The 12,632-nt window shown below is 36.4% G+C and overlaps 2 protein-coding genes across 4 annotated transcripts; both read right to left on the reverse strand.

Moving 5' to 3' along the window:
* Positions 1-1,039: 1,039 nt before the first annotated feature.
* LOC110879905 lies at positions 1,040-6,031 on the reverse strand. 3 transcript variants are annotated; one of them, XM_022128444.2, is made up of 5 exons: positions 5,780-6,022; positions 5,208-5,378; positions 3,125-3,235; positions 2,978-3,044; positions 1,040-1,342 (listed from the first exon to the last, which is right to left on the reverse strand). In XM_022128444.2, exons 1-3 carry the CDS (start codon positions 5,951-5,953, stop codon positions 3,128-3,130), a joined length of 453 nt encoding a protein of 150 aa, XP_021984136.1. In that variant the 5' UTR covers positions 5,954-6,022; the 3' UTR covers positions 1,040-1,342; positions 2,978-3,044; positions 3,125-3,127. The 3 variants fall into 3 exon arrangements, with proteins under 3 accessions (XP_021984136.1, XP_021984135.1, XP_021984137.1); XM_022128443.2 differs by having other exon boundaries at positions 1,040-1,357; positions 5,780-6,021; XM_022128445.2 differs by lacking the exons at positions 1,040-1,342; positions 2,978-3,044; positions 3,125-3,235 and adding an exon at positions 3,499-4,983 and having other exon boundaries at positions 5,780-6,031.
* Positions 6,032-8,194: 2,163 nt separating this feature from the next.
* LOC110879907 (pentatricopeptide repeat-containing protein At5g50390, chloroplastic) lies at positions 8,195-10,672 on the reverse strand. The gene has a single exon (XM_022128446.2). It carries the CDS (start codon positions 10,495-10,497, stop codon positions 8,383-8,385), a length of 2,115 nt encoding a protein of 704 aa, XP_021984138.1. The 5' UTR covers positions 10,498-10,672; the 3' UTR covers positions 8,195-8,382.
* Between the last annotated feature and the right edge of the window lie 1,960 nt (positions 10,673-12,632).

Below are 12,632 nucleotides of genomic sequence, written 5' to 3' on the forward strand. Positions count from 1 at the left end.
TCTGTGCATTCTGCTGATGTAGGCGCCATGTTGGAAAAAAAGTGGTGTGGTCCATGCCATGTATGCATAGATTTGGGACCATACCTCTTCAAAAACGAAAACATTTTTTAATTACACATTTTTTTTAATATTGTCTAAAACCATATTAATTTTTTTTAAACGACAAATTTCTTTATTCCCTTTCAAAAATGAAAACATTTTTTAATTACACATTTTTTTAATATTGTCTAAAAACCATATTAATTTTTTTTAAACGGTAAATTTCTTTATTCCCTGCTATTATAATACAGATACATTTATTTTGTTTCAAAGACAAATTATATCTTTAAAACCTTACTCCAACTAAATAAGTTTTATACCCCTAAATCAATTGAGAGCAAGACAAGGCAGATAGCATAGAAACTTACTAAGCAAACTGAGAATACCATGTATAGAACTTCTATACTGCCCCAGTTGATTAAATTTATGATGTTAAAATTATAAAATACAATTTAGTGAAATAAAAATAGTGGATACATTACACACCCTTATTGAACAATTATACAAGTAAATGTTGCTGCAACCAGGAAACTGGAATTGAACAATTATATTAACGTGTATTTATCCATAGAAAGTAGAAATATTTAAAAATGCAACTTTAATAAGCAATAATCAATACGGTTAATTGTCACCACTCAGGTCTTAGGGTGTACCCTAACACCTGGGGGTTAACAGTGATATGGTATGTTCATCGGCGTTGCACATCACTCCTCCTTGTGTTAAGGGACGTTAAAACAGTTATTTATTAACATGTTAACGAGATGTTAAAAAATTGAATTATTATTTTTTTTCTTTAAAATAATACTAAAAAATAGGGTTAGATGGAGTTAACGGGATTAAACGCTATCTTTGGGGAAAAGTGGGTGATGTGGCACCTAGTTGAAGTTGAGAAGGGTTAAAGTATATCCCAAAGCCTAAAAACTTGACTTTGGGTCCTTAATTAGTGGTAAACAGTCCAAAATATGAACAACACACCTTACTTTCTAGCAAAAAGTGTGGAAACACAAATAAACCACATAAATTCCTTTACACGTCACGTGATAAAATATTAATACATGACGCTATGACAATCAATAGTACAAAACATGACGCTACAACGATGTAAAGTAAACCATAAACAAAATGACAACGGATATCTAGGCTAAACTACATCTTATCTTCTCCCTTATACGTCTTTTAACATTAATCATGATGGTCTACCGAACAAAGTATCAAAAATGGGTACTCACATGTCATGTACCTAGTGAGACTACACAAAGTGCACTGTTACATGGTTTAAGGAGAAAATATAACCTCTCCTAGCCTGAATACACATCTCCTACAATAAAGCAATTGTTAATTTATCATCCAAACTTCCACATTTAAACTTGAATTCGAAATTACTCCATTCCATAAAAATTGCAACCTATTTTGTTTTTGGGAATTGGGATGGCTATTAAAATCAAAACATTCACTTTTTTTGGGAAAAATAACAAGTTAAAATCACCTACGTTCATAAATCATAACTACGAATAAGCCTATCGCATTGATTTGGGTCCACAAGATCTAATTACTGGGATTCACTAAAAGGGTATTCTAAAGAGGAAAATTGGATTTTAATAATCCTTACCTAGAGGTGGTTGGCCACTGGCAGTCCCACCTTTGAATATTACCACTTGCAGTCCCACCTTTTATGTATTTTTCTCTCACTGCACCTCCGTTAAAAAAACTTAACAGAGGTTAAGTTTTTTTCCGAATTACAAACTGATGTTTTAGGGCTTTTGATCGGAACGAGTATACGAGTCGATTGATGTAAAACTTAACTTGAAACTGCTCAAAACGACGAAAATGGTGCTTCAATTCGGATGTTTAAGCCCTTTTGAGCATTGTTTCAAGGTAAGCTTTACATCAATCGACTCGTATCATCGTTCCGATCAAAAGCCCTAAAACATCAGTTTGAAATTCGGAAAAAACCTTAACTCCGATAAGTTTTTTTTTAACGAAGGTGCAGGCTCGGAAGCACGGAAACGCCTTGGAGGTGCCGTCTCCCGTCCCGGGGACTGCTAGGGGACGGAAACGGCACGGGGACGGCCGGGAAACGTCCCCGGGATGTTGGGTACGGCGTGGAAACGTGCTGCAGAAGGGGACGGCGTTTGGGGATGTGCAGGAAACATTTCCGGCATGTTTCCGTTTATTTTTTTTTTGGTTTTAAAAAAAAAACAAATAGACAATCTCGATGTTCCAAAACGCGCTCCATTGATTTGTAAAAAGCAAACTGGAATGATGAATTAGGGTTCCGGTCAATGTCCAGGAAGAAGGGGAAGAAGAAACAAAGGCCACGTAGTTTTTGTCTTTTTAGGGTTTAAATTAGTTTAGTTATTTCAACATTTAACCCCTATATTTTTACTAGTTTACATTTAAACCCTAAAACTTGTAGTTTTTTACATAAAAAGTGTAAAAATAGTTTGTGTATTTAAACATTTAACCCTTTCTATCTTCACTAGTTTACATTTGGTTCTTAAACTTATAAACTTATACATAAGAAGTATAAATTAACATTACATCAATATATAACTATTTTGGGGTTTTGTGTTACATTATCTTTAATATATATTTATTTTTTTATATGTTTTTATTCCCGTACCCGTCCCGTCCCGTCCCCGCTTCTTGAATTTTTTAGTTTTGCCGTTTCCCGTTCCCGTACCCGTCCCCGTACCCCGTTCCCGTTCCCGTCCCAGTGCATCATAGGGTGCAGGGAGAGAAAAATACTTAAAAGGTGGGACTGCCAGTGGCCAACCGCCTCTAGGTGGGATAATTAAAATCCAATTTCCCTTCTAATATTTAAACAAATAATGGGGCATTTAGATTGAACTATGTATGGGCCGAATCAAACTTTTCAATTTTCATGGGATGGAGGAAGTGAAATAATCATCAAATAATGATAATCAAAATCAAGTACCTTTATAGTTTGGGAGATGTGAATGTTTATATTTTCCAGTGATAACATGTCACATTGATGCCTCCGCCTATTAAATCACATCATGATACATATTTAAATACAGAATTAATGGGACATTATATATGAAATACCTCAGACAGAACTTACAGTTCAGGACAGCTGACTTTTCATAGATATCAACATCGTCTCTAGTTTATCTTTAGACAACTGAAAGTTCACATCCATTTCTCCTGAATTTGGTCTTGTACTGTTTTGAATCTGAAAGTTAATACTAGATTTAGAAAATCAAGTATCCATTTTGCACGTGTGTTTTGACTTGACAGTTTCAGAACAAGGGAACGTGAATGATAGAAAGTGTTTGGTTTGAAGGTATACGTTTCAAAATTAGGAATCATAGATTCATATCCTCCAAATTGAGGCCACTCCTTACTTGCAAAAGAGGGTTAAGTTTAGATTTTCATTGTCATTCCACCCTGATATCAAACTCATACCTGTAGGGATTCCTGACTGCAAACCAAACACCATCTTAAGTTATACCTTCAAACTCATACATCCAGTTTTTGAACTAACGAATAAATCCACATGTATCGAGAACGGTAGCCAACACATAGCATAAGGTATTGACGACCTTCAAAAAACGAAATACTTGCGGAATCCCAAACATCACAATGAACCAAGTCTAAAATATTATCATTGCGCAAATAGAAACATGTAAAAAGAGTTTTGAGGATTTTCCCATTTGACAAGAAGTACATAAAATTGATAAAGACTTCATTGTAAAAGGAAGAGAAAATCTAGAAAGTATAGAATGTAAAAGACGCTAATGTAAATGACTGTATGCTAAACAATGACACATGATCAAAAGAGAGGGGGAGTTAGTGACTGACTGAAGCTCAGGAAGATGAATTGAGTGGAGACCATGTTAATGGGGTAGTGCGTAAAAAAAGTCAAGTGAAATTAACGAAAACATTATTATCAAGACAATTTTTTTTAAACCAAAAAGGTTTTATATTGTGAGTAAATTCAATGTGAAGGACAGGGAGTCCCTACCCAATATCAACATGGATTGCGTCAGTACCATGATATATCTCTGAGTTGTCCAAACTTGCTAAATCAACATGACATAATTGTTTGCTCCTATGTTTGGAAAACATGAAGTGGACACAACGAATGATGAGGGACAACTGTCAACAAGGTTCATTGTTAGCCTAACACGAATAGTAGAAGGATCACAACGATTCCAAGTGCAATACATTATGTTTTGAGTGGGCACTCAAACAAATTGGTTGCAACCAACACCACGGCCACAATTTTCACTACGAATATTCCCCTGTTCACGGTTGTCAGGTTGCAGTTATTTTTTGTTGACAGGTACTATAAATGCCACGTGAATCGGATGAAGCAATAGGTATTAGCTGAAAGCCAAGTTGAGTAGCATGTTGGGCGGCTAAAAGCTGAGATTGGTGTGAGGTGAATCCAGAAGATGCAGATGGTATGGATCCCAAAGAGTTGTGGGGATCTCTGGTAGTAGCGATAAGGGATTGAGCAATGGATGGTCCATAAGCAAGGGTTTTCCAAGCATGTAGTCATGATCAATAAGAAAAGCATGAAGTTCATTAAATTTTGTAGAGAAGTGACTTGCAATGGTGGTAATTGGTAAATTTAAGACCTTCCAAGCACGTAATTATACTTGAATAATGACTTTCCAATAACCATAGTTAGTAGCGGATAGGATAAGGGCAAACTTGTGGAAGTTGTGAGCGTATATCTAGGTGGTTGTAAAAGCGACAACTAATAGTAAAAGAATATGGTTGGAAGACCAAGGTGGTGTCGTGGTGACTTGGGCAACGACACCAGCAGACAGTCAAGAAAGATATGACCAAAAGACTGTTTCCCAGCAAGATCTGATGGCAGCATGTGAGCGGTGAGTTTCGGACGATTATCTAGACTTTGGTTTTCCTGCTGAACATGAACCTGATAGCTCTAATCTCATTGCTAGAATCGGCCTGTGGTGGCAACAACAGATACAGAATTGACACACAACATCACTTGTAATAAGTGGTTAGAATTTAGGCAGGTTGTTGTATACGCAGCTAGGGTAGGCTTTCATACCGACTCAGCTCTGATACAACAAGGTGATTGCATATTGATTGTACACATAACAAGGTTACATAGGGGCACTATACATAAGTAAAATTAAGTACAAAACTAGTTTAATACAATACAGTACCTGATCCTTGGATATATCTTCCCTCCACTCCCTATGGAACTTCTGGAGCAAAAGTGTCAATAATCTCTGTATCTCAGGCAGAACTTCAGCAGGGAACAGCTTCTGTATTTCATCCTTATTAGCATTCTCACACACACATTTACGAATCAACATGCGCAGGCATACCAATAGCTGCAAAATTCATTTTAAAAATTAATTATAAGTCATAACAAGCATTTAGAAATCAGAATAAAATGTTCACAGGATGTTGTTTTCTAACTAGTATAAACTACACACACACACAAAAAAAAAAAAAAAAAAAAAAAAAAAAAAAAAAAAAAAAAAAAAACAGAACTAATAACGTATGTTACAATCATCTGAACACAAATTAATAGTGACGAATCTTCCAACAGAATATGTATAAACAGTAAACAGTCTATTGGCACGTTCAAGGAAGTAATTAAGTTTTTTTTACAATCAGAAGAAAGAATTGGATTACAATCAAAACACAGAGTGAATTCTAACGATTTCAACAGTGAGATGAAACTATAGCAATAACGATTGTGAAAAATAAAAAGGTGAAGATTAATTACAGGATCAAGGTCGGCGTCATTCTGAAGCTGAAGCAGATCACGGATGACATCACGATCGGCTGAATCGAGACCAACTTTGCGAGTTTTCCATAGGGTTTGGAGTATGTATTCCACCGATTCTTTCGAATTTGCTCTCACTAACAGCGGTAAGTTCCCCCACAATGAATGCTCCATCGTTACAAGATATGATTCACTCTCCCTCCCTCCCTCCACTGTTTACGGTTGCCCTAGAAATGGCGTCATTGGTTGGTTTTTGCATTCTTTTGGGTGCAAAAGTGAATAACTGATTATTTTCGTTTCGATCCCTCGTGAAAATACAGTTTATAATTTTGACACCTTTTCGTGTTTATACAAAACTAGTAGATGCCCCGCCCGCGTTGCGGGGCGATGGCCGAATAATTCTCAACCAATTAAAAAAAGACTACTATAATTTTGCGCGAAAAAAAAAAAAACAAAAACGATGATAAGACCGTAATTTTGGGCTCAGGGCAAAACTGTAATTTTTCAGGACTAATGAGCTAGTGTTAGACAACTACTTGACACGAAAAAAAATTAAATCGAGTAAAGCAATTAAAACAAAAAAAAACCTTTATAGTTTTGGTAAAAAAAAAACTAAAACGATGGGAAAAACGTAATTTTTAACTGAAGACCAAATCATAACTTTAATTCGGGGATAAACTGTAAACTAAATGGACCAACGGGGGAGTGCCAGGAAGTTGCCGGCACGACTGTAATTTTGCACTGGGGGCAAACTTGTAATGTCACCAGGAAAACAAACAAAAACGATGGGGAAAATGTAAATTTAAGTTGAGGGTAAAATCGTAACTTGGCTGTGAGAAAAAAAACTAATGGCAAAACTATAAATTTATACGGGGCAAAATCGTAATTTTGAACCGAGGGCAAAATTGGAATTTTTAGCTGGGAGCGAAAGCGTAAATTTATTTTTAAGTGGGGGTAAAAACATAACTTTGAACTGATTGGAAAATCGTATTTTTAAGGGAAAAAACTAATGGCAAAACTGTAAATTGAAACGGGGCAAAATCGTAATTTTTAACCGGGGGAAAATTGAAATATTTAGCTGGGAGCATAAGCGTAAATTTATTTTTAACCGAGGGCGAAAACATAATTTTTAACTAATGGCAAAATCGTAATTTTAAAGAGGGATAAAATCGTAAATTTGTTGGTCCAATAGGGGAGTGCCAGACAGCTGTCTGACACTATTATCCCTGCCGCCCATTTAGCCCAATGAAAGCCCACAACTATTATCGTGTCGGCGGCCGACACTTGGTTTTGTTGTTGAAAATTCAGAGCATTCACTTATTTCACCCAATAACGGGAGGTCAATTATAACTACATGCTTCAAATCATATTTTTTTTTCTACAAAAATATCAAATTCTTTATCGGGAGGTCAACAAATTCCCATGGTCAACAGCCAGGTGTCAATGGACGTTCTTGACCCCTCCACCATAATCTCTGTTAAATTGGCCAACCCATGAATTACAACCCCACCACACTGTTTAACATGTTCACAACCCGTCGGCCCCGTTTGACTTATTATATAAATGGGTTAAGTGGATGCGGATCACCGGGTCGTGTTCAGGTCACATGAATTTTAAGTGTGAGTACAGGTTAGGTTTGACGTCTTTGAGACAAATAAATATATGGGCCGTATTTAGGTTCAACAAATCAACCCACCAAGTGACATGACTGACGCCTAGTTTGAAGTTGAACTAACGATTATGCAAATTCTTATAAAACTCCATACCTTGCAAGTTGCAACCATATAAGGTTTTCTTGAGGCAATAGGTTGAATTTGTGCTGTGAACTGGTCTCCCTGTGAGATATATCCTTCTGCAAATGCTAGATTACCAATATGAAATACTTGATTATTGATGTTTAAATTCTGAATTTTGATTATGTTAATAAGTTGATTATAGTTTTTTGTTTATTTGATTATTGGAATACAGATGTTCATCTTTTAAGTTAAATAAAATCAGTTTATTTATATTTCAGTTTATTTCAGCAGCTTGCAGAAGTTAAAAAACAAACAGTCTTCCTCTCGCATGCTGCAAAGGTTTGGTCCACCTCTTCAGCTACAAATGTCTGCAGATGTGGTCCGTAGACTGCAGACATTTTACCTCTGAAAAAAGAAACAACACCTAAATGTATTATTCAACCCGCCAGTAAAAAGCGCAAAAGAGAAATCTGCACGCTGATTAATAATCTGAAACTGTAATGAATCTTTGTCTTCTTTTTACGTTATCAGGATTGGAATAATTCTTAAATTTGTACTGCTTATTTACTGAAGCTATCAGTTAGAAGAAGATATATGAACATTTTGCAATCATAATCATATTTGTAAAATTTTAACCTTTAATGGTGCCTTTTGGTTTTCACAATGTCTAACAAAGAAATTGCATACAAAACATGAAACAAGAACTTAGTTGATAAGCATATTCAAATCCATTTGTACTACAAAACATGATGTAACAACAATATCTATACTGGTTCCTAATGTTCTGTTATACAATAGAATAGAAACTGTTATAAGAAAACAAAAATCAGTTGTGCAAGTATCAAAGCACAAACTTATGAATGTCCTTCACCAATAATCACCACAAGAACATTTCCCGTCTTCAAAACGATGAAATCTACTAGCATCTCTCACGACAATCACTCGTCCCGTTGCCTTAGTCATCAACTTCACCGCCAGGTGGCAATCAGCGCAAATCCGGTGACTTTGCACAAGTTGCAATTGTGTTGAACTTGTTGTATTCATCAGCCCATAAGAAACCGCAAGTTTCTCACTATGGTACAGTGACATCTGTTCTTCCTGTTCATCGACATCCGGAAGCAACGAGTTTTTCTTCGGAACATAACCGTGATTCGCAATCTTCAACATCAATTTCTTCAAATTCTTAATAATCTGAACATCGGATTTGGATTTATCTACCGAAATAAACATATGTTGTTGTTTCTTGACGTCTATCCACGTACACGCAGGCAACATCCTCAAGCCCTTCTTTTTTAACGTATGGAAAACCGAAGCAGCCTCTTCACGTTTTCCACAACTGTTGTATATGTTTAATAGTACAATGTAATTACTGAGTTTTTCTGGTTCCATACCGTATATTTTCTCTGCTGCGAATTTCCCGAGCTCGAAATTCTTGTGGACCCTACACGCTGTCAACAAAGCAGCCCACATATTGACTGTCGGCTTAAACGGTGCATCTCTAATCAAAGCAAACGCTTCATCCAAAAGCCCTTCACGACCTAATAACTCGATCATACACGCATAATGCATGGCTCGAGGCTTCACTTTAAAATCCGTGCCCATCGATTCAAATATCTCCCATCCTTGATCTGATAAACCCGAATAGCTACAAGCCGATAAAACAGCAAGAAAAGTGACATGATTTGGGGTCATTCTTTCATCAATCATACGCTTGAATAACTCTAAAGCTTCAATTCCGCGACCATGCTTACCGTATCCAGCAATTAACGCGTTCCATGAAATGACATTCTTAAGAGGCATTTTCTCGAACAGGTTGCGTGCATCATCGAGTCTTCCCCATTTACTATAGAAGTCAACAAGTGCAGTGTTGGCAACTATGTCTTGCCCGAAACCGTGACGAACGAGCCCCGCGTGTGCTTGTTTGGCATGTTCCAATGAAGCTAACCGTGTGCAGATTCTTACTATCATTGAGAAAGTGAAGTGGTCCATTTTAACACCGGAATCTTGCATCTCGTAATAAAGATCCAAAGCCTCCTCACTATACCCATGAAGTGCATAACCCGCAATGATTGTGTTCCAACCCACGGTAGTTTTCTCAGGCATGATATCGAAAACACATTGGGCATCCGTGATGCTACCACATTTGCTATACATGTCAATCAGTGCACACGATACAAAGATATCTTGACTCACATCCATTTTTATAGCACACGCATGCAACTGTTGTCCCGGAAATATCATCTCCAGCCCTGCAGATGCACGCATCATTGTAGCAAAAGTACGCGAACTAGCCTCAGATTGTTCCTCCCACATACTTAAAAACAACCGAAACGCATCCATATAATCTCCAGAATCCACAAGCCCCGCCATTATCGTGTTCCAAGAAACTAAATTTCTTTCAGGCATTTCATCGAACAACATGCGTGCATCAATCATCATCCCACATTTCACATGCATCAACAAAACTCTATTCCTCAAATACAAATCCGGCTCAAACCCGCTATTAACCATATAACCGAACACTCGTTTAACCCCTCTAATCGACTTCAAACTAATACAAGCATCCACTAACGCATCGTAAGTACTCTTACCAACATGAACATCATACTGACACTCACTTTCCAAAATCTCAAACATTTCAAGTGCATCTCTATATCTTTTACAAAGAACTAATTTCTCAATCTGGCCACAAAGTCCAGAACTAGAACCAGATCCTTTCATCTGTCTAGACTCTTCTAAACTAGCTTCTTTCTTTACAACCTCGTAACCACTTTTCAGCGGCTTCGGTTTCGGTTTCGGATGCAATCCATGTTCTACAAAAGAACAAGTAATCCTAGATGCATGTGTTTTGTGTTTTCTTATGTTTAACAAGTGAGGCCCAGAAACTAAGGGTCTTTCTTGAATGTTTTTAACATCTGTTGAGGGTAAAGAGCTGCTTTCGACAACTGATTTGTTCTGATAAGGAGATAAAGCAATGTCCATAGCGATTATTAGGAATAAATGGGGTTTAGTAGCTTACCTTTTGAGGGAATCCAGATGGAATTCTTCTTGAAGTTGCTGAAAAACGCCGGTTATTGGGAGATTTGACGGATTTTGTGATTTGGTTTAGTAAAATAGGTACGAGCATAGAAAAATCCGTCGTTTGTTTGGTGGAAGTTAGTTTTGCCAACCGAATTAAGGGTTAAATTAAATGGTACGGGTTTGTGATTAAGAGGTGCACGATTTGGTTTTTTTACTTTAAACTAGGCCTCTAAATGAATTGAACGTTCATAATTGAACGTTCATAATTGAACGTTCATGAACTTGTTCGGTGAGAAATTCGTTTATGTTCGTTTATTTAATAAACGAACGAACACGAAAAAAAAACATGAACACGCATTGTGTTCGTTCATTTATGTTCATGAACGTTCGTTTATGTTCTTTCATGAACGTTCATTTAAATTTTAGTAAATAGATAAATAGTTAGATTTATATAAATATTAGGTTTTCTAACTACTTATATTAATACGACTAATTAGTATACTTATGAACTTTAATTTAGATATGTTTTCGGATGAATTGTAATATATTAGACTTGTTTGTTCAATCATGTTAATTTATGTTTGTTTATGTTTATTCAAATATGTTTAGTTAATTTTTTTTGTTTTGTTTGTTCGTGTTAATTAATGTTCGTGAACTATTCGTTTAGGCTTTAAACGAACGAACGAACATGCCCGATTTCTTAATGAACGAACACGAACAAAAAATGTGTTCGATTATATGTTCGTGTTCGGTTAAAGTTAAATGAACGAACACAAACATGCCTATGTTCATGTTCGTTCGGTTCGTTTACAGGCCTAGTTCAAACCGTGTTACCCCTCAATTTTCAAAGTGTAATACTAGTATAAGAAACAAAAAATTCTTCACCGTTTTATCTATCGTGATACCCCTAAGCAAATAATATTAGGATACCCATAAGTCAAACGATTTTACGCTACCCATAAACTTTTCTTCTAGATCCGTTACAGAGGATTGGTATTGCCTCAAACTGGTTCCAACGGGGTTCTCAAATTGGTCTCAAACTGACAATTCCTATCGGTTCCAAACCAGTTTCAATATCAGCCAACCCACCCATCTTACTACATCCTTAAATCATCCTAAGGGTAAGAGGGGTGCATGCGGGGAACCCGTTTGCCGCGAGGGGAGTCCGCCGCCAACCCTGGTTTTGCCGCACGGTGAGGTCTTAAGCGGGGACTACTTGCCGCATGAGGGGAAGATGTGGGAGAGAGGGTAATGGTGGGGCCTACTATCTTTCAAACCAATCATGCCTTTTATTTTTTATTTAAAAAAATTGTTTGGGTGAAACCACCCCTTGTGTTTTTGGGCAAGAGTGGTGTATGAGAGGAGAATTGACATGGGCATATCATGATTGGGTGGGTGAAAATTTTCCCCCATCCCATGAGAGGTACACCCCCTTCACCATAATAATACCATTTATGAAGCATTATTGCCGTTTCGACCCATAACCAACCCACGGAGCCGCCCGAATCTCACGACATATGAAAAGTAGTATTACCACTCATGAAAAATTAGTGCATCTTGAGTATATGCTTATTTTGTAAGTTTAATGGGAAATTCATATATTTTCCTTGTATTCTTATGAATTTATACTCCTTTTTAACAAAAACAGATTGACGTACCGTTATATTATTTAAATATAACTACACTATCATATAAATAACGACCATTGTAATAAATAAAGACGGTGATAGTATTATTTAACTGACCCTTAGTTGTTAGAAATAGACACATTAAATATTATGAGTTGGATGGAGATAAGTATTCATAGTTCTAACCCGAAACTTGATTTTAAAATTGTATCTTATATTTGGTGGTATACTCTTCGAGTAATCATTTACTCATTATGTTACGGGTTCAAGGTAGAAGATGTTATAATATATACGATCTTAAATGGTTAAAATTTACTTTTAGTATTTTCTATTAGCAAAAAACTTGAATGTAAAATTTATCATAATAACATATTTATAATATAAAAAACTCGAATATAATTCTAACAATCCATCATCCAAAACCGTCATCCATTATGTCAATACCGCTATCCATCTGGTGAGGCTAAA

This window comes from Helianthus annuus, chromosome 9, assembly GCF_002127325.2.
Source record: "Helianthus annuus cultivar XRQ/B chromosome 9, HanXRQr2.0-SUNRISE, whole genome shotgun sequence".
Lineage (NCBI taxonomy): Eukaryota > Viridiplantae > Streptophyta > Magnoliopsida > Asterales > Asteraceae > Helianthus > Helianthus annuus.